The 27,603-nt window shown below is 37.4% G+C and overlaps 1 protein-coding gene across 4 annotated transcripts in view; it reads right to left on the bottom strand.

The window, feature by feature from the left end:
• The window catches only part of CPAP (centrosome assembly and centriole elongation protein), a 71,758-nt gene that overhangs the window by 8,674 nt on the left and 35,481 nt on the right, over window positions 1–27,603 (bottom strand). For all 4 annotated transcript variants that reach the window (XM_068135920.2, XM_068135921.2, XM_068135922.2 and 1 more), the window contains one exon: window positions 19,603–19,768. In XM_068135920.2, the coding sequence (XP_067992021.2) occupies window positions 19,603–19,768 (166 nt within the window). The remainder of the gene's footprint in view (window positions 1–19,602; window positions 19,769–27,603) is intronic.

Raw genomic sequence — 27,603 nt, 5'->3', positions numbered from 1 at the left:
TCCTTGTGTAAATCTCAACTCAAAAAAAAACAAAAAAAAAAACATTTCCTTCTCTGTTCTCATTCGTTTATTCATTCTTATTCGTTCGTTCGTTCTTCGACCACATGTTTCTCCCCCATTTCCCCAGATAGTTTTCACTCATTAACCTTCAATGTTTACACTTTCCCCTCAAGTTATGTATTCCGTCATATTTTATAACACCTTTTTCTTCTTCTTCTTTAAAAGGCTGCTTTCGACTTGCTCACCAAATCAATTCATCCCAAAAAAAATATCCATCTCCTATAGTGCCTTTGTTCTACATTCCCTAAACTCTCCTGCACTCCATCCTCCATCCAGCGTCCTAAAACGTATTTTTAACTCGAAGGTCACAAGAAACTCATTTTGCAATAAATGTTCGTTTCCCATAAATCGTACACTTTCAAAAATCCAATCTCACCCCTCCCCTCCAAATCTTCCCCATAACTCCTCCCCTCCAAATCTTCCCCATCACCCCTCCCCTCCAAATCTTCCCCATCACCCATCCCTTTCAAATCTCCCCCCTTGCCCCCTCCCTCCTAAACTACCCCCTCACCCCTCCCCGCCAAGACGCCCCCTCGCCCCTCCCCTCCTAGACTCCTGCCTCACCCCTCCCCTCCAAATCTCCCCCATATCCCATCCCTTTCAAATCCCTCCCCTTGTCCCTTCCCTCCCAAACTCCCCCCTCACCCCTCACCCCTCCCTTTCAAATCTCCCCACCCTCATTGCTTCTCAATTTCCCCCCGCTCACTCCCCCTCCTCAAAGCGTCCTCCCCGCTTCTTCCCCCTTCAAACTCTCACCTCCATCTCCCCCAACCTTCTGCCTCGCTCTTCCCCCTCCTCAAATAACACCTCATTGTGGCTCACCCAATCACCATCAAACCTTTTGTCCGCCCCATCCTTCCCTTTCTCCGAGCTATTCTGAAATCTCTGACACACCTTCAACAGCTCTCCCTACCTCTTCCACCTCTTCCACATCTTACCCTACCCCTCCTCCCCCCTGTTCTGTATCTGATGCTCCCCCTTCCTCTTCATTAACGGTATGGACCTCAAACATCCGGGGCCTTCATTCAAACTTAACCGATCTCTCCATACAGGTTGCTTCTGTCAAACCAGACGTGATCTGCTTAACAGAAACTTTCCTCCTTTATGATGTCTCTGATTCCATAGTATCTCTCCCGGGCTACTCCCTCCTCCGGTATGATAGACCTGAGCCTCGTCCTGGAGGCGGGGTTGCTATCTTTATCAAAAACTCTCTTCCTCACTCGCCCTGCACTGCACTCTCTCCACCTCACCCCCAGGAATACCTCTGGCTACGGCTTCCCCTTCGCTCCCACCTCTTGTTCATATGTGTGTTGTACCGTCCACCAAACAGTGATGACTCCATCTACATCTCGCTGTCTGATGATATGGACCAACTTCTATCTACTCATCCCAACTCTCTCTTCCTCATATGTGGTGATTTCAACTGTCATCATGCCAGTTGGCTGGGTGTGGGTACCTCTCTCACCAGCCATGGCTCCTCAGCAAAGGACTTCTGCGACTCACTGGGACTGACACAATCTGTCAATTTCCCGACCCGGATCTCAGTCAACGGAACATCTTCTCTTCTGGACTTGGTTATGACTAACTTCCCTGAAAATGTCTGCTGCTCTTCTTCTGCTCCGATCGGAACATCTGATCATGTCCTTGTTAAAGTGGACATCTCTCTGACCATCCTCAGGGAGCCTGCTCAGCGTCGACGAGTCTGGCATTTCACTCAGGCCAACTGGCACGGTCTTCAAGCAGCCATCAATCATCTGGACTGGTCTCCCATCTCTACCACCTCTGACATCAACTCATCCTGGGAATTCTTCCAAAGTAAATTGCTCTCTCTCATGCACAGATTTATCCCATCTCGTCTTCAGTTGTCATACCCTTCCTCCCGTCCATGGTACACGGAATCTTGTGGTGAGGCTGTTGCCCAGAAACAACTTGCCTTCGTCTCCTGGAAAGCAAATCCAACGGAAGGAAATCTCATTTCCTTTCACAAAGCCCGAAACAAGTGTGTGTCCACCCTCAGGAGAGCCAGGAAACAATATCTCTCCGTTCTCAAGACCGAACTCTCTTATCTGTCTCCCTCTTCCAAATCCTGGTGGCGTCTGGTCAAATCCGTTTCTGGTGTTTGTTCCCCCTCCATCCCCTCCCTTACCTCAAACGGCTACACAGCTGACTCCGCACGTGAAAAAGCTGAATGCCTCAACTCTGTGTTTGCCTCTAAATCTTGTGTCCCAAACCCATCCCTCTCTGTACCCACCATACCCAGTCGTACCCTGCTGCTCCTGGACTCCGTGTCCTTTCCTCCTGACAAGGTGGAAAAGTTTCTGTCAACCCTCGACTCTGATTCTGCAACTGGACCCGACGGCATCAGCCCACGGGTCCTAAAATCCTGCTCTGCTGCTCTATCTCACCCTCTCTCTGTTCTCTTCACCCTCTCTTTTGCTCAAGGTCAACTGCCATCTGCTTGGAAATCAGCCAACATCACCGCTTTGCACAAAAATGGTGCAAAAACAGATCCTAGCAACTACAGACCAATCAGCCTTCTCCCAATTATCAGCAAAGTCATGGAATCCATCATTGCTTCTGATATGAAATATTTCCTCTTCTCCAATGGCTTGATCTCTGATCATCAATTTGGTTTCAGACCAGGTCACTCTACTCTGGACATGCTGCTTCTGCTGTCTCAACAATGGATGGAGGTCCTCAATGCCAAACAGGAAATTAGAGCTGTCTCCCTCGACATATCACGTGCCTTCGACACGGTCTGGCACCCCGCTCTGCTCACCAAACTCTCCTCCTTTGGTATCCATGGAAATCTCCACGCATGGCTGGCGGACTTCCTCTCTAGTCGTCGTCAACGTGTGGCCCTGAATGGGTTTCTCTCATCTCCTCTTCCTGTTCAGGCTGGAGTTCCCCAAGGCAGTGTTCTGGGCCCCGTGCTTTTTCTGGTCTTCATCAATGATCTCTCTGACTCTCTCGAAAATCCTCTCTATCTCTTTGCTGATGACTCCACTCTCTGCCGCTCCATTCCTCTTCCCTCAGATCGGCAGTCTGCTGCCTCCTCACTCTCTGAAGACCTGGACAAAATCACAGACTGGTCAAACAAGTGGAACATGTCTTTCAATCCTGACAAATCTCACACTCTTACTATGTCTCTCCGAAAAGATCGACTGGACAACCCTCCCATCTACTTTCTCAACAATCCTCTCCAAGAAGTTCTGTCGCTCAAGATTTTGGGTCTCACTATCTGCCATGATCTTTCTTGGGAAAACCACATTTCCAAGCTGGCCTCCAAAGCCAGTCGCCGACTGGGCATCCTCCGTCGTGCGAAGTCCTTCCTCGGCACACCTGAGCTCCTCACCACATACAAGGCTTTCATCCGCAGCTCAATGGAATACTGTTCTCCCCTATGGGCCGGTGCTCCTGCCTCACACCTAGCTCGGCTTCACGCTGTTGAAACCAAAGCTTTCAGAATTATTGGAATCTCCCGCGATGAAGCTATCTCTGAGGGCCTTTCACTCACTCACCGCAGGCAGGTAGGTGGTCTTTCTGTCTTCTACCGACTCCTCTCCGGCCTTGCACCCCCAGCTCTCTCTGTGCTCTGTCCCCCAAATATTCCTACAGGTCGCACAAGATCTGCCAGCAACCCTCTGATGGTTAAACTGCCGAAATCTCGGCTCTCCGCTCACCTTCACTCTTTCATTCCTCTTTTCTCCCGCCTCTGGAACAAACTCCCTCACTCCCTTCAATCCCACTCCTCCCTCCAGGTCTTTAAAACAGCTGTTCACCACCATCTCTTATCTTCTCCCATCCAAAACCTTGATCTTTTCTACCCCCGCTAATTCACCCCAGATCCACCTTGTTTGAAATTCCAACTTCTTTCCTGGAAGTCCTGGCAGTGTCCATATGTTTTATACCTCTCCCACTGCCCCCTTCCCACGCCCCCCCCCCCCCCCAAAGCCCTCGCCCTCTCTCAGATCTCTCGATGTCTCCATGTCTCTCGGTCCCTGCTCTCAAATGTTGTGTTTGTGTCCTTCCCCCTCTCTCCCCATCTTGTCTACCGCTCCCTATGTTATATGTTTTATGTGTCGGTTTGTCTTTCTGTGTGATTAATGTTCGCTCTTTCACGAGCCTCGATATTGTATACAAAAAAACAAAAAAAAAAAAAAAAAAAAGGCGGCAAAAAGGGTTGGCGTCAGGAAGGGCATCCGGCCGTAAAACATTGCTTCAAAAAGGGGACCGAAAAACAACAACAACCACGGTTCCCGAAAAAGGCCAACCCCCGCTTTGCGGGGAAAAATGGCCTCTAAAGGTGTTTTTATTTTATTTTAATTAAGTAGGACTTAATTTTCCCCGGTTTCCCGGTGTGTACCCCGGTTTAGAATAGGTACACCGTATCCCTGCGCATCGTAAGAGGCGACTAAGGGTTGGCGTCAGGAAGGGCATCCGGCCATAAAAACATTGCCTCAAACAAGGAACCATGATTGTCATGGGGCCCGCAAGGCTAACCCCCGCTCAAGCAGGGAAAATGGCCTTAAAACGATCATTCATTCATTTTCATTCAATTAAGTACTTATTTAATTAATCGAATTTCCTTTCTCTTCTGGCCATTATCTCAGGCACCTTTTGATTTAGGAAGCTGATATTTGGACATGCCAATGACCAGGTAATTTGGCTGCAAAGGCTATTTTTGATTTATTAATTAATCAATTAATCAATTAATCGATTAATTATTTAATTATTCGATTAATGACAATTTTTGTACACCGCTCCTTTCCTATGCCATCTCCAGGCATTGCAAATCGTCATTGCCGGGCACCAAAGGGGGCTCGGCAGTGACGCACGCTGAAAGAGAGTACTCAGTTTTCACTCTGGTTTCTTGTTTGTTGTACACCGCTCCTTTCCTATGCCATCTCCAGGCATTGCAAATCGTCATTGCCGGGCACCAAAGGGGGCTCGGCAGTGACGCACGCTGAAAGAGAGTACTCAGTTTTCACTCTGGTTTCTTTCTTGTTTGTTGTACACCGCTCCTTTCCTATGCCACCTCCAGGCATTGCAAATCGTCATTGCCGGGCACCGAAGGGGGCTTGGCAGTGACGCACGCTGAAAGAGAGTACTCAGTTTTCACTCTGGTTTCTTGTTGTACACCGCTCCTTTCCTATGCCACCTCCAGGCATTGCAAATCGTCATTGCCGGGCACCGAAGGGGGCTCGGCAGTGACGCACGCTGAAAGAGAGTACTCAGTTTTCACTCTGGTTTCTTGTTTGTTTTCTTGTTTTCTTGGTTGTCCGGACGATATCTCAGCCATCCTTTGAGCTAGGAAGCTGAAATTTCGGCACAGTAGTGAGCAAGTCCTTTGTCAAATACGGTATTTTTTGTTTTTTGAATAATCAATTAATTGAGGAGTTATTTAATTATTAGCGTTTAATTAAGTACTTATTTAATTAATTAAATTTCATTTATCTTCTGACCATTATTAACTCAGGCACCTTTTGAGTTAGGAAGCTGATATTTGGACATGCCAATGACCAGGTGATTTGGCTGCAAAGGATATTTTTGATTTATTAATTAATCAATTAATCGATTAATTATTTAATTATTCGATTAATGACAAAAAAATTTTTTTTTTTTAAGTTACAGATTCTGATGAAATAGTGGTAGTTTATGTGTTCTCTGACCAAATTGATTAATAATTTAATTTTTTTATGATTATTATTTATTTATTTTCATTATTAATCATTTATTTATTTTCTTTCTCATTTGGCCAATATCTCAGGCACCTTTTGAGCTGGGAAGCTAATATTTGGACATGAGTGACCAAGTGATGTGGCTATCAAGGATATTTTTGATTTATTGATTAATCATTTCATCTCTTAAGTATTTATTGATTAATCGATTAATTATTTATTGAGTAATCAATTAATTATTTAATTTTTTATAAATGACTTATTTAATTAAATTTCTAAAAGATACATCTTCGGATGAAGCACTACTGGTTTAGTTATGCGATTAGCCAATTGATTATGAAAATATTTTGTGATAATCTTTTATTGATTTTAATTATACAATTAATCAATCAATTAGTGTACACCTCTCCCTCCCAATGCAGCCTCAATGAGCTGCACTGCGGTATTGCCGGGCGCCGGAGGCGCCCCGGCAATGCCGCGCTGCAGCATATTTAATTATTTGGCATGGGGCGGTGTACTTTGAATGTATGTGTACTTGTTGTACACCGCTCCTTTCCTATGCCATCTCCAGGCATTGCAAATCGTCATTGCCGGGCACCAAAGGGGGCTCGGCAGTGACGCACGCTGAAAGAGAGTACTCAGTTTTCACTCTGGTTTCTTGTTTGTTTGTTTTCTTGGTTGTCCGGACGATATCTCAGCCATCCTTTGAGCTAGGAAGCTGAAATTTCGGCACAGTAGTGAGCAAGTCCTTTGTCAAATACGGTATTTTTTGTTTTTTGAATAATCAATTAATTGAGGAGTTATTTAATTATTAGCGTTTAATTAAGTACTTATTTAATTAATTAAATTTCATTTCTCTTCTGACCATTATTAACTCAGGCACCTTTTGAGTTAGGAAGCTGATATTTGGACATGCCAATGACCAGGTGATTTGGCTGCAAAGGATATTTTTGATTTATTAATTAATCAATTAATCGATTAATTATTTAATTATTCGATTAATGACAAAAAAAAATTTTTTTTTTAAGTTACAGATTCTGATGAAATAGTGGTAGTTTATGTGTTCTCTGACCAAATTGATTAATAATTTAATTTTTTTATGATTATTATTTATTTATTTTCATTATTAATCATTTATTTATTTTCTTTCTCATTTGGCCAATATCTCAGGCACCTTTTGAGCTGGGAAGCTAATATTTGGACATGAGTGACCAAGTGATGTGGCTATCAAGGATATTTTTGATTTATTGATTAATCATTTCATCTATTAATTATTTATTGATTAATCGATTAATTATTTATTGAGTAATCAATTAATTATTTAATTTTTTATAAATGACTTATTTAATTAAATTTCTAAAAGATACATCTTCGGATGAAGCACTAGTGGTTTAGTTATGCGATTAGCCAATTGATTATGAAAATATTTTGTGATAATCTTTTATTGATTTTAATTATACAATTAATCAATCAATTAGTGTACACCCCTCCCTCCCAATGCAGCCTCAATGAGCTGCACTGCGGTATTGCCGGGCGCCAGAGGCGCCCCGGCAATGCCGCGCTGCAGCATATTTAATTATTTGGCATGGGGCGGTGTACTTTGAATGTATGTGTACTTGTTGTACACCGCTCCTTTCCTATGCCACCTCCAGGCATTGCAAATCGTCATTGCCGGGCACCGAAGGGGGCTCGGCAGTGACGCACGCTGAAAGAGAGTACTCAGTTTTCACTCTGGTTTCTTGTTTGTTTTCTTGGTTGTCCGGACGATATCTCAGCCATCCTTTGAGCTAGGAAGCTGAAATTTCGGCACAGTAGTGAGCAAGTCCTTTGTCAAATACGGTATTTTTTGTTTTTTGAATAATCAATTAATTGAGGAGTTATTTAATTATTAGCGTTTAATTAAGTACTTATTTAATTAATTAAATTTCATTTATCTTCTGACCATTATTAACTCAGGCACCTTTTGAGTTAGGAAGCTGATATTTGGACATGCCAATGACCAGGTGATTTGGCTGCAAAGGATATTTTTGATTTATTAATTAATCAATTAATCGATTAATTATTTAATTATTCGATTAATGACAAAAAAATTTTTTTTTTTTAAGTTACAGATTCTGATGAAATAGTGGTAGTTTATGTGTTCTCTGACCAAATTGATTAATAATTTAATTTTTTTATGATTATTATTTATTTATTTTCATTATTAATCATTTATTTATTTTCTTTCTCATTTGGCCAATATCTCAGGCACCTTTTGAGCTGGGAAGCTAATATTTGGACATGAGTGACCAAGTGATGTGGCTATCAAGGATATTTTTGATTTATTGATTAATCATTTCATCTATTAAGTATTTATTGATTAATCGATTAATTATTTATTGAGTAATCAATTAATTATTTAATTTTTTATAAATGACTTATTTAATTAAATTTCTAAAAGATACATCTTCGGATGAAGCACTACTGGTTTAGTTATGCGATTAGCCAATTGATTATGAAAATATTTTGTGATAATCTTTTATTGATTTTAATTATACAATTAATCAATCAATTAGTGTACACCTCTCCCTCCCAATGCAGCCTCAATGAGCTGCACTGCAGTATTGCCGGGCGCCGGAGGCGCCCCGGCAATGCCGCGCTGCAGCATATTTAATTATTTGGCATGGGGCGGTGTACTTTGAATGTATGTGTACTTGTTTGTTTGTTTTCTTGTTTTCTTGTTTTCTTGGTTGTCCGGACGATATCTCAGCCATCCTTTGAGCTAGGAAGCTGAAATTTCGGCACAGTAGTGAGCAAGTCCTTTGTCAAATACGGTATTTTTTGTTTTTTGAATAATCAATTAATTGAGGAGTTATTTAATTATTAGCGTTTAATTAAGTACTTATTTAATTAATTAAATTTCATTTATCTTCTGACCATTATTAACTCAGGCACCTTTTGAGTTAGGAAGCTGATATTTGGACATGCCAATGACCAGGTGATTTGGCTGCAAAGGATATTTTTGATTTATTAATTAATCAATTAATCGATTAATTATTTAATTATTCGATTAATGACAAAAAAAATTTTTTTTTTTAAGTTACAGATTCTGATGAAATAGTGGTAGTTTATGTGTTCTCTGACCAAATTGATTAATAATTTAATTTTTTTATGATTATTATTTATTTATTTTCATTATTAATCATTTATTTATTTTCTTTCTCATTTGGCCAATATCTCAGGCACCTTTTGAGCTGGGAAGCTAATATTTGGACATGAGTGACCAAGTGATGTGGCTATCAAGGATATTTTTGATTTATTGATTAATCATTTCATCTATTAAGTATTTATTGATTAATCGATTAATTATTTATTGAGTAATCAATTAATTATTTAATTTTTTATAAATGACTTATTTAATTAAATTTCTAAAAGATACATCTTCGGATGAAGCACTACTGGTTTAGTTATGCGATTAGCCAATTGATTATGAAAATATTTTGTGACAAGTACAAATACATTCAAAGTACACCGCCCCATGCCAAATAATTGAATATGCTGCAGCGCGGCATTGCCGGGGCGCCTCCGGCGCCCGGCAATACCGCAGTGCAGCTCATTGAGGCTGCATTGGGAGTGAAAGGTGTACACTAATTGATTGATTAATTGTATAATTAAAATCAATAAAAGATTATCACAAAATATTTTCATAATCAATTGGCTAATCGCATAACTAAACCACTAGTGCTTCATCCGAAGATGTATCTTTTAGAAATTTAATTAAATAAGTCATTTATAAAAAATTAAATAATTAATTGATTACTCAATAAATAATTAATCGATTAATCAATAAATACTTAATAGATGAAATGATTAATCAATAAATCAAAAATATCCTTGATAGCCACATCACTTGGTCACTCATGTCCAAATATTAGCTTCCCAGCTCAAAAGGTGCCTGAGATATTGGCCAAATGAGAAAGAAAATAAATAAATGATTAATAATGAAAATAAATAAATAATAATCATAAAAAAATTAAATTATTAATCAATTTGGTCAGAGAACACATAAACTACCACTATTTCATCAGAATCTGTAACTTTAAAAAAAAAAATTTTTTTGTCATTAATCGAATAATTAAATAATTAATCGATTAATTGATTAATTAATAAATCAAAAATATCCTTTGCAGCCAAATCACCTGGTCATTGGCATGTCCAAATATCAGCTTCCTAACTCAAAAGGTGCCTGAGTTAATAATGGTCAGAAGAGAAATGAAATTTAATTAATTAAATAAGTACTTAATTAAACGCTAATAATTAAATAACTCCTCAATTAATTGATTATTCAAAAAACAAAAAATACCGTATTTGACAAAGGACTTGCTCACTACTGTGCCGAAATTTCAGCTTCCTAGCTCAAAGGATGGCTGAGATATCGTCCGGACAACCAAGAAAGAAAACAAACAAGCAAGAAAACAAACAAGAAAACAAACAAGTACACATACATTCAAAGTACACCGCCCCCATGCCAAATAATTAAATATCCTACAGAGCGGCATTGCCGGGGCGCCTCCGGCGCCCGGCAATACCACAGAGCAGCTCATTGAGGCTGCATTGGGAGGCAGAGGTGTACGCTAATTGATTGATTAATTGTATAATTAAAATCAATAAAAGATTATCACAAAATATTTTCATAATCAATTGGCTAATCGCATAACTAAACCACTAGTGCTTCATCCGAAGATGTATCTTTTAGAAATTTAATTAAATAAGTCATTTATAAAAAATTAAATAATTAATTGATTACTCAATAAATAATTAATCGATTAATCAATAAATAATTAATAGATGAAATGATTAATCAATAAATCAAAAATATCCTTGATAGCCACATCACTTGGTCACTTATGTCCAAATATTAGCTTCCCAGCTCAAAAGGTGCCTGAGATATTGGCCAAATGAGAAAGAAAATAAATAAATGATTAATAATGAAAATAAATAAATAATAATCATAAAAAAATTAAATTGGTAATCAATTTGGTCAGAGAACACATAAACTACCACTATTTCATCAGAATCTGTAACTTAAAAAAAAAATTTTTTTGGGTCATTAATCGAATAATTAAATAATTAATCGATTAATTGATTAATTAATAAATCAAAAATATCCTTTGCAGCCAAATCACCTGGTCATTGGCATGTCCAAATATCAGCTTCCTAACTCAAAAGGTGCCTGAGTTAATAATGGTCAGAAGAGAAATGAAATTTAATTAATTAAATAAGTACTTAATTAAACGCTAATAATTAAATAACTCCTCAATTAATTGATTATTCAAAAAACAAAAAATACCGTATTTGACAAAGGACTTGCTCACGACTGTGCCGAAATTTCAGCTTCCTAGCTCAAAGGATGGCTGAGATATCGTCCGGACAACCAAGAAAACAAACAAACAAGAAACCAGAGTGAAAACTGAGTACTCTCTTTCAGCGTGCGTCACTGCCGAGCCCCCTTCGGTGCCCAGCAATGACGATTTGCAATGCCTGGAGATGGCATAGGAAAGGAGCGGTGTACAATAATCTTTTATTGATTTTAATTATACAATTAATCAATCAATTAGTGTACACCTCTCCCTCCCAATGCAGCCTCAATGAGCTGCACTGCGGTATTGCCGGGCGCCGGAGGCGCCCCGGCAATGCCGCGCTGCAGCATATTTAATTATTTGGCATGGGGCGGTGTACTTTGAATGTATGTGTACTTGTTGTACACCGCTCCTTTCCTATGCCACCTCCAGGCATTGCAAATCGTCATTGCCGGGCACCGAAGGGGGCTCGGCAGTGACGCACGCTGAAAGAGAGTACTCAGTTTTCACTCTGGTTTCTTGTTTGTTGTACACCGCTCCTTTCCTATGCCATCTCCAGGCATTGCAAATCGTCATTGCCGGGCACCAAAGGGGGCTCGGCAGTGACGCACGCTGAAAGAGAGTACTCAGTTTTCACTCTGGTTTCTTGTTTGTTTTCTTGTTTTCTTGTTTGTTGTACACCGCTCCTTTCCTATGCCATCTCCAGGCATTGCAAATCGTCATTGCCGGGCACCAAAGGGGGCTCGGCAGTGACGCACGCTGAAAGAGAGTACTCAGTTTTCACTCTGGTTTCTTGTTTTCTTGTTTGTTTGTTTTCTTTCTTGGTTGTCCGGACGATATCTCAGCCATCCTTTGAGCTAGGAAGCTGAAATTTCGGCACAGTAGTGAGCAAGTCCTTTGTCAAATACGGTATTTTTTGTTTTTTGAATAATCAATTAATTGAGGAGTTATTTAATTATTAGCGTTTAATTAAGTACTTATTTAATTAATTAAATTTCATTTATCTTCTGACCATTATTAACTCAGGCACCTTTTGAGTTAGGAAGCTGATATTTGGACATGCCAATGACCAGGTGATTTGGCTGCAAAGGATATTTTTGATTTATTAATTAATCAATTAATCGATTAATTATTTAATTATTCGATTAATGACAAAAAAAATTTTTTTTTTTAAGTTACAGATTCTGATGAAATAGTGGTAGTTTACGTATGTGTTCTCTGACCAAATTGATTAATAATTTAATTTTTTTATGATTATTATTTATTTATTTTCATTATTAATCATTTATTTATTTTCTTTCTCATTTGGCCAATATCTCAGGCACCTTTTGAGCTGGGAAGCTAATATTTGGACATGAGTGACCAAGTGATGTGGCTATCAAGGATATTTTTGATTTATTGATTAATCATTTCATCTATTAAGTATTTATTGATTAATCGATTAATTATTTATTGAGTAATCAATTAATTATTTAATTTTTTATAAATGACTTATTTAAATAAATTTCTAAAAGATACATCTTCGGATGAAGCACTACTGGTTTAGTTATGCGATTAGCCAATTGATTATGAAAATATTTTGTGATAATCTTTTATTGATTTTAATTATACAATTAATCAATCAATTAGTGTACACCTCTCCCTCCCAATGCAGCCTCAATGAGCTGCACTGCGGTATTGCCGGGCGCCGGAGGCGCCCCGGCAATGCCGCGCTGCAGCATATTTAATTATTTGGCATGGGGCGGTGTACTTTGAATGTATGTGTACTTGTTTGTTTTCTTTCTTGGTTGTCCGGACGATATCTCAGCCATCCTTTGAGCTAGGAAGCTGAAATTTCGGCACAGTCGTGAGCAAGTCCTTTGTCAAATACGGTATTTTTTGTTTTTTGAATAATCAATTAATTGAGGAGTTATTTAATTATTAGCGTTTAATTAAGTACTTATTTAATTAATTAAATTTCATTTCTCTTCTGACCATTATTAACTCAGGCACCTTTTGAGTTAGGAAGCTGATATTTGGACATGCCAATGACCAGGTGATTTGGCTGCAAAGGATATTTTTGATTTATTAATTAATCAATTAATCGATTAATTATTTAATTATTCGATTAATGACCCAAAAAAATTTTTTTTTTAAGTTACAGATTCTGATGAAATAGTGGTAGTTTATGTGTTCTCTGACCAAATTGATTACCAATTTAATTTTTTTATGATTATTATTTATTTATTTTCATTATTAATCATTTATTTATTTTCTTTCTCATTTGGCCAATATCTCAGGCACCTTTTGAGCTGGGAAGCTAATATTTGGACATAAGTGACCAAGTGATGTGGCTATCAAGGATATTTTTGATTTATTGATTAATCATTTCATCTATTAATTATTTATTGATTAATCGATTAATTATTTATTGAGTAATCAATTAATTATTTAATTTTTTATAAATGACTTATTTAATTAAATTTCTAAAAGATACATCTTCGGATGAAGCACTAGTGGTTTAGTTATGCGATTAGCCAATTGATTATGAAAATATTTTGTGATAATCTTTTATTGATTTTAATTATACAATTAATCAATCAATTAGCGTACACCTCTGCCTCCCAATGCAGCCTCAATGAGCTGCTCTGTGGTATTGCCGGGCGCCGGAGGCGCCCCGGCAATGCCGCTCTGTAGGATATTTAATTATTTGGCATGGGGGCGGTGTACTTTGAATGTATGTGTACTTGTTGTACACCGCTCCTTTCCTATGCCATCTCCAGGCATTGCAAATCGTCATTGCCGGGCACCAAAGGGGGCTCGGCAGTGACGCACGCTGAAAGAGAGTACTCAGTTTTCACTCTGGTTTCTTGTTTGTTTGTTTTCTTGGTTGTCCGGGCGATATCTCAGCCATCCTTCAAGCTAAGAAGCTGAAATTTCGGCACAGTCGTGAGCAAGTCCTTTGTCAAATACGGTATTTTTTGTTTTTTGAATAATCAATTAATTGAGGAGTTATTTAATTATTAGCGTTTAATTAAGTACTTATTTAATTAATTAAATTTCATTTCTCTTCTGACCATTATTAACTCAGGCACCTTTTGAGTTAGGAAGCTGATATTTGGACATGCCAATGACCAGGTGATTTGGCTGCAAAGGATATTTTTGATTTATTAATTAATCAATTAATCGATTAATTATTTAATTATTCGATTAATGACCCAAAAAAATTTTTTTTTTAAGTTACAGATTCTGATGAAATAGTGGTAGTTTATGTGTTCTCTGACCAAATTGATTACCAATTTAATTTTTTTATGATTATTATTTATTTATTTTCATTATTAATCATTTATTTATTTTCTTTCTCATTTGGCCAATATCTCAGGCACCTTTTGAGCTGGGAAGCTAATATTTGGACATAAGTGACCAAGTGATGTGGCTATCAAGGATATTTTTGATTTATTGATTAATCATTTCATCTATTAATTATTTATTGATTAATCGATTAATTATTTATTGAGTAATCAATTAATTATTTAATTTTTTATAAATGACTTATTTAATTAAATTTCTAAAAGATACATCTTCGGATGAAGCACTAGTGGTTTAGTTATGCGATTAGCCAATTGATTATGAAAATATTTTGTGATAATCTTTTATTGATTTTAATTATACAATTAATCAATCAATTAGTGTACACCTCTCCCTCCCAATGCAGCCTTAATGAGCTGCACTGCGGTATTGCCGGGCGCCGGAGGCGCCCCGGCAATGCCGCGCTGCAGCATATTTAATTATTTGGCATGGGGCGGTGTACTTTGAATGTATGTGTACTTGTTTTCTTGTTTGTTTGTTTTCTTTCTTGGTTGTCCGGACGATATCTCAGCCATCCTTTGAGCTAGGAAGCTGAAATTTCGGCACAAGAGTGAGCAAGTCCTTTGTCAAAAACGGTATTTTTTTTTTTTGATTAATCAATAAATTGAGGAGTTATTTAATTATTAGCGATTAATTAAGTACTTATTTAATTAATCAAATTTCCTTTCTCTTCTGACCATTAACTCAGGCACCTTTTGAGTTAGGAAGCTGATATTTGGACATGCCAATGACCAGGTGATTTGGCTGCAAAGGATATTTTTGATTTATTAATTAATCAATTAATCGATTAATTATTTAATTATTCGATTAATGACAAAAAAATTTTTTTTTTAAAGTTACAGATTCTGATGAAATAGTGGTAGTTTATGTGTTCTCTGACCAAATTGATTAATAATTTAATTTTTTTATGATTATTATTTATTTATTTTCATTATTAATCATTTATTTATTTTCTTTCTCATTTGGCCAATATCTCAGGCACCTTTTGAGCTGGGAAGCTAATATTTGGACATGAGTGACCAAGTGATGTGGCTATCAAGGATATTTTTGATTTATTGATTAATCATTTCATCTATTAATTATTTATTGATTAATCGATTAATTATTTATTGAGTAATCAATTAATTATTTAATTTTTTATAAATGACTTATTTAATTAAATTTCTAAAAGATACATCTTCGGATGAAGCACTAGTGCTTTAGGTATGCTATTAGCCAATTGATTATGAAAATATTTTATGATCATTTATATATTTAAATTTCACAATTAATCAATCAATTATTGTACTCCTCTCCCTCCCAATGCAGCCTTAATGAGCTGCACTGCGGTATTGCCGGGCGCCGGAGGCGCCCCGGCAATGCCGCGCTGCAGCATATTTAATTATTTGGCATGGGGCGGTGTACTTTGAATGTATTTGTACTTGTAATGGTATTTCTTCAAGCTTTTGATTTTTTTTTGAGTTATATATCTACAACAATTAATTGGATATGTGGCAGCTAATTACACGTTGTCTTTTGATTTAATTTTGTCTTTTGTCTATGTGCAAAGATTTTCGCATTCTTTTATTTGTTTTCTTTCTTGGTTGTCCGGACGATATCTCAGCCATCCTTTGAGCTAGGAAGCTGAAATTTCGGCACAAGAGTGAGCAAGTCCTTTGTCAAAAACGGTATTTTTTTTTTTTGATTAATCAATAAATTGAGGAGTTATTTAATTATTAGCGATTAATTAAGTACTTATTTAATTAATCAAATTTCCTTTCTCTTCTGACCATTAACTCAGGCACCTTTTGAGTTAGGAAGCTGATATTTGGACATGCCAATGACCAGGTGATTTGGCTGCAAAGGATATTTTTGATTTATTAATTAATCAATTAATCGATTAATTATTTAATTATTCGATTAATGACAAAAAAAATTTTTTTTTAAAGTTACAGATTCTGATGAAATAGTGGTAGTTTATGTGTTCTCTGACCAAATTGATTAATAATTTAATTTTTTTATGATTATTATTTATTTATTTTCATTATTAATCATTTATTTATTTTCTTTCTCATTTGGCCAATATCTCAGGCACCTTTTGAGCTGGGAAGCTAATATTTGGACATGAGTGACCAAGTGATGTGGCTATCAAGGATATTTTTGATTTATTGATTAATCATTTCATCTATTAATTATTTATTGATTAATCGATTAATTATTTATTGAGTAATCAATTAATTATTTAATTTTTTATAAATGACTTATTTAATTAAATTTCTAAAAGATACATCTTCGGATGAAGCACTAGTGCTTTAGGTATGCTATTAGCCAATTGATTATGAAAATATTTTATGATCATTTATATATTTAAATTTCACAATTAATCAATCAATTATTGTACTCCTCTCCCTCCCAATGCAGCCTTAATGAGCTGCACTGCGGTATTGCCGGGCGCCGGAGGCGCCCCGGCAATGCCGCGCTGCAGCATATTTAATTATTTGGCATGGGGCGGTGTACTTTGAATGTATTTGTACTTGTTTGTTTTCTTTCTTGGTTGTCCGGACGATATCTCAGCCATCCTTTGAGCTAGGAAGCTGAAATTTCGGCACAGTAGTGAGCAAGTCCTTTGTCAAATACGGTATTTTTTGTTTTTTGAATAATCAATTAATTGAGGAGTTATTTAATTATTAGCGTTTAATTAAGTACTTATTTAATTAATTAAATTTCATTTATCTTCTGACCATTATTAACTCAGGCACCTTTTGAGTTAGGAAGCTGATATTTGGACATGCCAATGACCAGGTGATTTGGCTGCAAAGGATATTTTTGATTTATTAATTAATCAATTAATCGATTAATTATTTAATTATTCGATTAATGACAAAAAAATTTTTTTTTTTTAAGTTACAGATTCTGATGAAATAGTGGTAGTTTATGTGTTCTCTGACCAAATTGATTAATAATTTAATTTTTTTATGATTATTATTTATTTATTTTCATTATTAATCATTTATTTATTTTCTTTCTCATTTGGCCAATATCTCAGGCACCTTTTGAGCTGGGAAGCTAATATTTGGACATGAGTGACCAAGTGATGTGGCTATCAAGGATATTTTTGATTTATTGATTAATCATTTCATCTATTAAGTATTTATTGATTAATCGATTAATTATTTATTGAGTAATCAATTAATTATTTAATTTTTTATAAATGACTTATTTAATTAAATTTCTAAAAGATACATCTTCGGATGAAGCACTACTGGTTTAGTTATGCGATTAGCCAATTGATTATGAAAATATTTTGTGATAATCTTTTATTGATTTTAATTATACAATTAATCAATCAATTAGTGTACACCTCTCCCTCCCAATGCAGCCTCAATGAGCTGCACTGCGGTATTGCCGGGCGCCGGAGGCGCCCCGGCAATGCCGCGCTGCAGCATATTTAATTATTTGGCATGGGGCGGTGTACTTTGAATGTATGTGTACTTGTTCTTCTTTTTTTTAAGTTACAGATTCTGATGAAACGGTGGTGGCTTATGTGTTCCATGACCGAATTGATTAATAATTTAATTTTTTAATGATTATTTATTTATTTTCATTATTAATCATTTATTTATTTTCTTTCTCATTTGGCCAATATCTCAGGCACCTTTTGAGCTGGGAGGCTAATATTTGGACATGACAGTGACCAAGTGATGTGGCTATCAAGGATATTTTTGATTTATTGATTAATCATTTAATCGATTAATTATTTATTGATTAATCGATTAATTATTGAATTTTTTATAAATGACTTATTTAATTAAATTTCTAAAAGATACATCTTCGGATGAAGCACGAGTGGTTTAGTTATGCTATTGGCCAATTGATTAAGAAAATATTTTGTGATAATCTTTTATTGATTTTAATTATACAATTAATCAATCAATTAGTGTACACCTCTCACTCCCAATGCAGCCTCCATGAGCTGCACTGCGGTATCCGGCGCCCGGGCAATGCCGCGCTGTACAATATTTAATTATTTGGCATGGGGGCGGTGTACTTTGAATGCATCTGTACTTGTTTTCTTGTTTGTTTGTTTGTCCGGGCGATATCTCAGTCATCATTTGAACTAGGAAGCTGAAATTTGGGCACAATAGTGAGCAAGTGCTTTGTCAAAAACGGTATTTTTTTTGTTTTTGATGAATCAATTAATTGATTAGTTACTTAATTATTATCGATTAATTAAGTACTTACATATTTCCTTTCTCTTCTGGGCAATATATCAGGCCCCTTTTGAGCTAGGAAGCTGATATTTGGACATGACAATAACCAAGTGATTTGGCTGTAAAGGGTATTTTTGATTTATTGATTAATCAATTAATCGATTAATTATTTATTGATTAATCTTTTCTTTTCTTTTTCAATTAATGGCTTATTTATTTAATTTTCAAAAAGTTACAGCTTTGGATGAAGAACTGGTGGTTTTGGTGTGCTATTAGCCAATTGATTAAGAATATATTTTATGATCACTATTTATCAATTTTAATTATGCAATTAATCAATCAATTATTGTACACCTCTTCCTCCCAATACAGTGTCTATAAGCTGCACGGCGGTATCGTTGGGTGCCCAAGGCGCCCCAGCAATGCCACGCTGGAGGATATTTAATTGTTTGTCATGGGGGCGGTGTGGTGAATGGAGGCGGTGAATGTATCTGTACTTGTTTTTATTATCTTTGGATTGAATGGGTGCATCAATAACCCATCAAATTTTTTTCCAATCAAATGACAGGCAGGTGGATTGCCATACCTTAACTGAATTTTCATTTGAACTAATCTGCTGGTGAATTAAATAAAAATATGAACAACTAGAACAGCACTTGGTGGAGTGCATACTTCCGCCAGGCTGAACAGTTTCCGTTTTTTGTATCCCACTGATAGGCCGGATCTGGATCTGGACCTGAACCAAAATCTAATCGGCTTGTTCATGTCAACTGACCAACTCATCCTCCAAGTTACATCCAAATCCGTCCACAACTAGTTGAGATATTGTGCTATATCTACCTTCGGTGATGGAAGTAATAAAATAGTTAATAACAATTATGGCTGAAGGAAGCATTGACGAATAATTTTACTCAAACCAAAGCCAAAAATGCAAAGTGGGTTCAACTTGCAAGATTAATAATATAAGAAGAAAGCAGCGCTCACCTGCATCTTATCACGTTCCTGCTTGTCTGGAATGGCACGTGCAGCAGCAGCATGCTTCTCAAACACACGCCGCTCCTTCCGCATCTTCCGCATCTCCTCCTTCTTCAGCTCCTCCAACTTTACAAACTCCTCGTTCTTGTGCCGCTCAAATTCCTCCATCTCCTTGCTGAGTGAAGAACAATAAATGACAAACCTCTACGTCATCAACTAAAGAAGTGCATGGACATTATATTTTGGTTTGGTTTGTTTGGCATACTCTCGATCACCCAAAAAAAAAAAAAGAACAAGTACAGATACATTCAAAGTACACCGCCCCCATGCCAAATAAATAAATAACATCCTCAAGCACAGCAAGGCCTGGACGTCCGGCGTTACCGCTGTGCAGCTCATAGAGACTGTATTGGGAGGGAGAGGTGTACAATAATTGTTTGATTAATTGCATAATTAAAATCAATAAATAATGATCATAAAATATTTTCATAATCAATTGGCTAATAGCATACCTAAACCACCAGGGCTTCATGCTAAGCTGTAATTTTTGAAAATTAATTAAATAAGCCATTCATGGAAAAAATTAAATAATTAGTTGATTAATCAATAAATAATTCATCGATTCATTGATTAATCAATAAATCAAAAATATCCTTTATAGCTAGCCACATCACTTGGTCACTGTTGAGTCAAAATATCAGCTTACTAGCTCAAAGGGTGCCCGAGAAATTGCCCAGATGAAAAAAAAAAAAAAGATTAATAATGAAAAGAAAAAAATAATAATCATAAAATAATTAAATAATTAATCAATCGGCTAATAGAATACCGAAACCACCACCATTTCATCCGAATCTGTAACTTTTTTTTTTCTTTTTAAATTAAGTCATTAATCGAATAATTAAATAATTCATCGATTAATTGATGAATCAAAAAATCAAAAATAGCCTTTACAGCCAATTCACTTACTTGGTCATTGCCATGTCCAAATAACAGCTTTCTAGCTCAAAAGGTGCCTGAGATGTTGCCAAGATGACAAAGGAAATAAATAAGTACTTAATTAATCGATAATAATTAAGTAATTACTCAATTAATTGATCAATCAAATAACAAAAAATATAGTTTTTGCCAAAGTACTTGCTCACTAATGTGCCGAAATTTCAGCTTCCTAGCTCAAAGGATGGCTGAGATATTGCCCGGACAAACAATCAAATGAAAAATCGGTCAGAGACCGAGGACTTGCCGGAATGTTTTTTTTTTTTTTTGATTTGCCAACCACTCCCCGCCATCACGGTCGTCTCTCCAACGCACAATCCCATGAGATATGCGGAAAGGAAGACCCAAAACCAATTATCTTCTTTTTGATTCGTATATAAACATCATTAAAAGTAAATAATGACCTATGCCAAAGTTCAAACGACGTGGGTTTAATCTCTACATGAGAAAATTCCACATAGCTATTTGGGCGGTGTATAAGCTAATAGATCGCAGTCTCCATCGATCTTGCCGAGGCCATAACACCTATCAGCTCAAAATCCTTTTAACTGTTGACTTGGTAGTTTTTACAATGAAGGAAACACGTATCGGGAGTACATACGACATAGTGATTGTGAATGTGACAGCTCTGAGGCGTCTTTCGTTTCGCATCGTAGTGACGGTGAGCACAAACATGGTGGCTGTAAGATTAAAATCTGGCTTCAAGCCCCCTCACCACCCAAAATCTATTCTGGCGAATCTATTCCGGCAAGTAACAAACCAACCAACCAACATACTTGCCGAAATCTATTCCGGCAAGTAACCAACCAACCAACATAATTGCCGAAATCTATTCCATCAAGTAATTAACCAACCAACATACTTGCCGGAATAGATTCCGGCAAGTAACAAACGGACAAACAGACAGGGGTGAAAACATAACCTCCATCCACCTTTGGTGGTGGAGGTAACAAAATCAGGATGAAAGTCCCAATGAAAATCCGCCTCATCACGGCTTCATTTAAACCGTCCTTCCGCTGTATCACTCCGCCTCGCCCCGGCTTTACGCTGCGGTCACGATTTTCACGTTTTGGGTGACCTTGAGCTTGACCTTGGGCCGAGAGAGTTAAAAATTGGGCACAGTCTATTCCAGGGCAAGGCAAATATGTGTGTAAAGTATGGCGATGCTATGTGCAACGATGTAGACGTAGTACTGCGCACAAACAGACAGACAGATGAAAACTCGACCCCCCTGATTTCACGTTTTGGGTGACCTTGACAATAAGGATATAACAAGAAAAAGAGCAATCAGAGATTGCAAACCCTCACCAGGATATATTTTCAGTGGTTTTTAAGGCTTTTGTGTTAAAACAAATATGGCGGCCGAACCACGTGACTGATGACGTCATCATTATTTGTTTTCTAAACTAATTTATTCCTAGATTATGCTCAAGAAATTTCATCTTAATCGGATGAAGTTTTGTACTTGTTGAATTATGACGTCATAATGGAGGCACCTATGACATCATCATTTACATATTTTATTCCCCATGGAGAGTTCTTTACAATGAGCCATGTCTCAATTTTTTCTATTCAGCACTTTCGGAGATAGAGGTGCAAAGTTTTTCGGTTTTTCCAAGATGGCGGCCGAACCACGTGACCGGTGACGTCATCATTATTTGTTTTTCTCCACCAGTTTATGCCGACATGGTGCTCAATAAATTGCATCTTGATTGGATGAAGTTTTGTACTGGTCGAATTATGTCGTCATAATGGAGGCCTTGGGCCTATAGAGTTAAAAATTGGGCACAGTCTATTCCAGGGCAAGGCAAATATGTGTGTAAAGTATGGCGATGCTATGTGCAATGACGTAGACGAAGTACTACGCACAAACAGACAGACAGACAGACAGACAAACCAACCAACATACTTGCCGGAATTTTTTCCGGCAAGTAACAAACTAGCCCAGATACATTCAAAGTACACTGCCAAATAATTAAATATCCTCCAGCGCGGCATTGCCGGGCACCTACCGCCGTGCATCTCATAGAGACTGTATTGGGTGAGAGAGGTGTCCAATAATTGATTGGTTAATTGCATAATTAAAATCAATAAATGATCATAAAATATTTTCTTAATCAATTGGCTAATAGTATACCTAAACCACTCGTGCTTCATCCGAAGCTGTAACTTTTTGAAAATTTATTAAATAAGTCATTAATCAGAAAAATTAAATAATTCATTGATTAATCAATAAATAAATTAATCTATTAATTGATTAATCAATAAATCAAAAATATCCTTTATAGCCACATCACTTGGTCACTGTCGTGTCCAATTATCATCGTCCTAGCTCAAATGGTGCGAGAAAGAAAATAAATAAATGACTAATAATGAAAATAAATAAATAATAATCATTAAAAAAAATCAATTGGCTAATAGAATACATATACGACCACCATTTCATCTGAATCTGTAACTTTTAAAATAATAATTAATTAAGTCATTAATCGAATAATTAAATAATTAAGTGATTAATTGATTAATCAATAAATCAAAAATAGCCTTTACAGCCAAATCACTTGGTCATTGGCACGTCCAAATATCAGCTCCCTAACTCAAAAGGTGTCTGAGATAATGGCCAGAAGAAAAAGGAAATAAATAAGCACTTAATTAATCGATAATAATAATTAAGTAAGGAACCAATTAATTGATCAATCAAAAAACAAAAAAATACAGTTTTTGACAAAGTACTTACGCACTATTGTGCCCAAATTTCAGCTTCCTAGCTCAAACGATTGCTGAGATATCGCCCAGATAAACAAATAAACAAGAAAACTAACAAACAAACAACCGGAGTGAAAACCGAGTACTCCCTTTTGGCGTGCGTCATTTCCGGGCCCCTTTCGGTGCCCGACAATGACGTTATGCAGTGCCTGGAGATGGCATAGGAAAGGAGCGGTGTACAACTAGAAAAGTAGAATTTGACGTTAATGTGTCAATGGATATGCCCCCCCCCCTACCCCCACATTGGATGTCAACCCACTGTTATGTTTGACCTCAAATAAAGGTCACATAAAATATTAAATGTCCCTTGAGAGTAATCGTGAGAGGAAGGGAAAAAAACGGATAAGTAGAAGAGGGACATCAGATGCTTCTAACTTTGAGTTATGGTCTGCAAAATGATTTTCAAAGTTCACATGACCTTTGATCTTTTACTGGTTCACTAAAATTTAATTGGTTCATCTTTGTGTTAAGGTCTACTAGTGAGGTACCCGTGCTATTCACGGGTGGGAAGCCAGAAGCAAACAGACAATGCAGAAACGGCGAATGCTAAAGCATGAAACCAATAGATTCCACATTACTGCAGTACCTTCAGTCGCACGTCAGACATGGACAGCAAGTTCGTGAAGAACTTCCATGAAAAACGTACCCATTCGCAAACAAATGGGTCCGTTTGTTCCATACCCAGTCAATGGTGAATCTGCATATGGCGTTCCGCGAAATTCACGTTCAGAAAGTAGAAACCATCACGGCATTCCGTCATTCACTTGAACTCGATATCTCTTTTTTCATTCCAAACAGCATAACTCCAATCACAAATTAAATAACATTAATATAAAAAATAAACTTTTCACAACATTCGTGACATAAACAAATATTTAAATCCTGATGTGAAGTTCCGTAAGGGTGGGTGAATACAATTACGAATTCAAAATCATACTTGTATTCACCCAATTCCAGTCATTCATTGATACTTTAACAAAACGATTAACACTATTAACGTTTAACGATTAAACATTACGATTGAATGATGGTTGTATTGGGATATTATCAAACCCGCGCATTGCCGGCATCTGTCCACTTCCGGATTCGCTGCAGGTTCGTACTTCTCATCAAAATCTAAGCAGTATTTGTAGAATTTCAATAAAAGCCACTTCACTGTTCATATCGGTAAATATTATTCCATCGTGTTTGGAATAACTGGAAAATTGGAAAACTTAGAAAAACAATATAGCCTATTTTACTCCAGGGGGTCCTGGGATTACCCACCCAAAATATCGTTGCGATCGGTTAAGCCGTTTTTGCGGTACCTTCGAACGGACAGACGGATGGACATTTGGTGAATTATAGTAAGATACATTTGTCAAGTGTAGTTGAAATCTTGTGTGGTTGCTTCCGTTACTGAAGTTGGATGGAGGTTATGGTTTTACCCCTGTCTGTCTGTCTGTTTGTTTGTCAACAGGATATCTCAAAATGTTGTGGACGGATTCGGACAACATTTGGGAGACGAGTTGGGTGTGATAAGGACGAGTTGATTCCATTTTAGTGATGCAATATTTTTTTAAAGTGATTCTTAACCATTGAGAGAACAAAAACGATATATTTGGTGCAGCGGAAAGTAATGTCGTTTTTTAAGCTCACAGCCTAACAAACGACATTACTTTCCAGTATACCTAATATAGCATGATATATCATAACGTTGTGGACGACTTCTGACAAAATTAGGTGGATTAGTTCGTTGGATGACAAGAACAAGCTGATTAGACTTTGGTTCAGATCTGGATCTAGATCTAGCCATTCAGTGGGATACAAAACAAACTGTTTAGCCTGGTGGAGTTGTGCGCTCTACTGTGTCGTTCTAGTAGTTGCATAGGTTATTGCAGTAACACAGATTTTCAATTTAGGGGCACTTAACCTTTTGAACTCAAAAATTAATCAATTCATCTTTGTTTTACACTCCACAACCATGCCAAATTTGGTCAAAATCCTTTTACCATTCCACAAGTTATAGTGGTGACTAAAATCTGCCACGTTCAGCCAACTGTCACATGACCTTTGACCCATTGAATCCAAAATCGAATCAGTTCATCTTTATCATAATACACCTTTGTACCAAGTTTGGTTTCAAAAAAATCCCATTGATGGTTCACAAGTTATAGCAACAACAAAAATTGATCACAGATGTACAGAACGGGCACACCGAAAATATAATGGCTTTGGTGGCGGAGGCATAAAAACATTAAAATGATAAAGTAAAATTCCGTTTTTGCTTTTTAACCAATTAGCCTACATGCATGCTTTTGCAACATTATTAATGAAATTATTGAATGTCAAAAAAGTTTACCTGAAATTAAAGTAGCATTGCAAAAAAACAAAAAAACAAAACAAACTAGAACGACACTTCGTGTCACAACGTCGACCGATAGGCATGCACCCACATTATTAAATCATCATACACACTTGCACCAAGTTTGATTTAAATCCCTTCAGCTAAGCTGTTCTCAAGTTATCACATTTTTACCTGACATGACCTCAGACCTTTGTTTGATCTCTATATGCAATAATCCAATCAGTTCAACTTTGCATCATATATACTTATACCAAATTTGTTCAAAATCCCATCACTGGTTCACAAGTTGGCATGGCAACATAAATTTTACTTAACATGACCTCTGACCTTTGACCTCTTGACTCCAAAATCGAATCAGTTCATCTTTGCATCATATATACTTGTACCAAGTTTGTTCAAAATCCCATCACTGGTTCACGAGTTCGCACAGCAACATAATTTTTGCTTCACATGACGTGTGTGACCTTTGGCCTTTGACCTCATGACCCCAAAATCTAATCAGTTCATCTTTACCTCATTATACGTACCTGCGCCATGTTTGACTAAGATCCCTTCAACTGTTCTCAAGTTATCGAGGTAATTAAAGAATTTTTTTATTTTATTTTTGCATACAAGATCGAGGCTCGTGAAAGAGCCAACATTAATCACACAGAAAGACAAACCGACACATAAACATATAATAAGGGGAGCGGTAGACAAGATGGGGAGAGAGGGGGAAGGACACAAACACAACATTTGAGAGCAGGGACATCGAGAGATCTGTGGGAAGGAGAGAGCTTTGGGGGGGCATGGGAAGGGGGGTGGGAGGGGTATAAAACATATGGACACTGCAAGGACTTCCAGGAAAGAAGTTGGAATTTCAAAAAATGTGGATCTGGGGTGAATTCGCAGGGGTAGAAAAGATCAAGGTTATGGATGGGGGAAGATAAGAGATGGTGGTGAACAGCTGTTTAAAGACCTGGAGGGAGGAGTGGGATTGAAGGGAATGTGGGAGTTTGTTCCAGAGGTGGGAGTAACGAGGAATGAAAGAGTGAAGGTGAGCAGAGAGCCGAGATTTCGGCAGTTTAACCATAAGAGGGTTGCTGGCAGATCTTGTGCGACCTGTAGGAATATTTGGGGGACAGAGCACAGATAGAGCTGGGGGAGCAAGGCCGGAGAGGAGTCGGTAGAAGACAAAGACCACCTACCTGCCTGCGGTGAGTGAGTGAAAGGCCCTCGGAGATAGCTTCATCGTGGGAGATTCCAATGATTCTGAAAGCTTTGGTTTCAACAGCGTGAAGCCGAGCTAGGTGTGAGGCAGGAGCACCGGCCCATAGGGGAGAACAGTATTCCATTGAGCTGCGGGTGAAAGCCTTGTATGTGGTTTGGAGCTCAGGTGTGCCAAGGAAGGACTTCGCACGACGGAGGATGCCCAGTCGGCGACTGGCTTTGGAGGCCAGCTTGGAAATGTGGTTTTCCCAGGAAAGATCATGGCAGATAGTGAGACCCAAAAGCTTGAGTGACAGAACTTCTTGGAGAGGATTGTTTAGAAAGTAGATGGGAGGGTTGTCCAGTCGGTCTTTTCAGAGAGACATAGTAAGAGTGTGAGATTTGTCAGGATTGAAAGACATGTGCCACTTGTTTGACCAGTCTGTGATTTTCTCCAGGTCTTCAGGAGGCTGCAGACTGCCGATCTGAGGGAAGAGGAATGGAGCGGCAGAGAGTGGAGTCATCAGCAAAGAGATAGAGAGGATTTTCCAGAGAGTCAGAGAGATCATTGATAAAGACCAGAAAAAGCACAGGGCCCAGAACACTGCCTTCTGGAACTCCAACCTGAACAGGAAGGGGAGATGAGAGAAATCCATTCAGGGCCACACGTTGACTGCGACCAGAGAGGAAGTCCGCAAGCCATGTGTGGAGATTTC

Source organism: Myxine glutinosa, chromosome 14 (genome assembly GCF_964187855.1).
Source record: "Myxine glutinosa chromosome 14, kmMyxGlut1.1, whole genome shotgun sequence".
NCBI classification, from domain to species: Eukaryota; Metazoa; Chordata; class Myxini; order Myxiniformes; family Myxinidae; genus Myxine; species Myxine glutinosa.
This window is presented reverse-complemented; position numbering and strand designations above follow the sequence as displayed.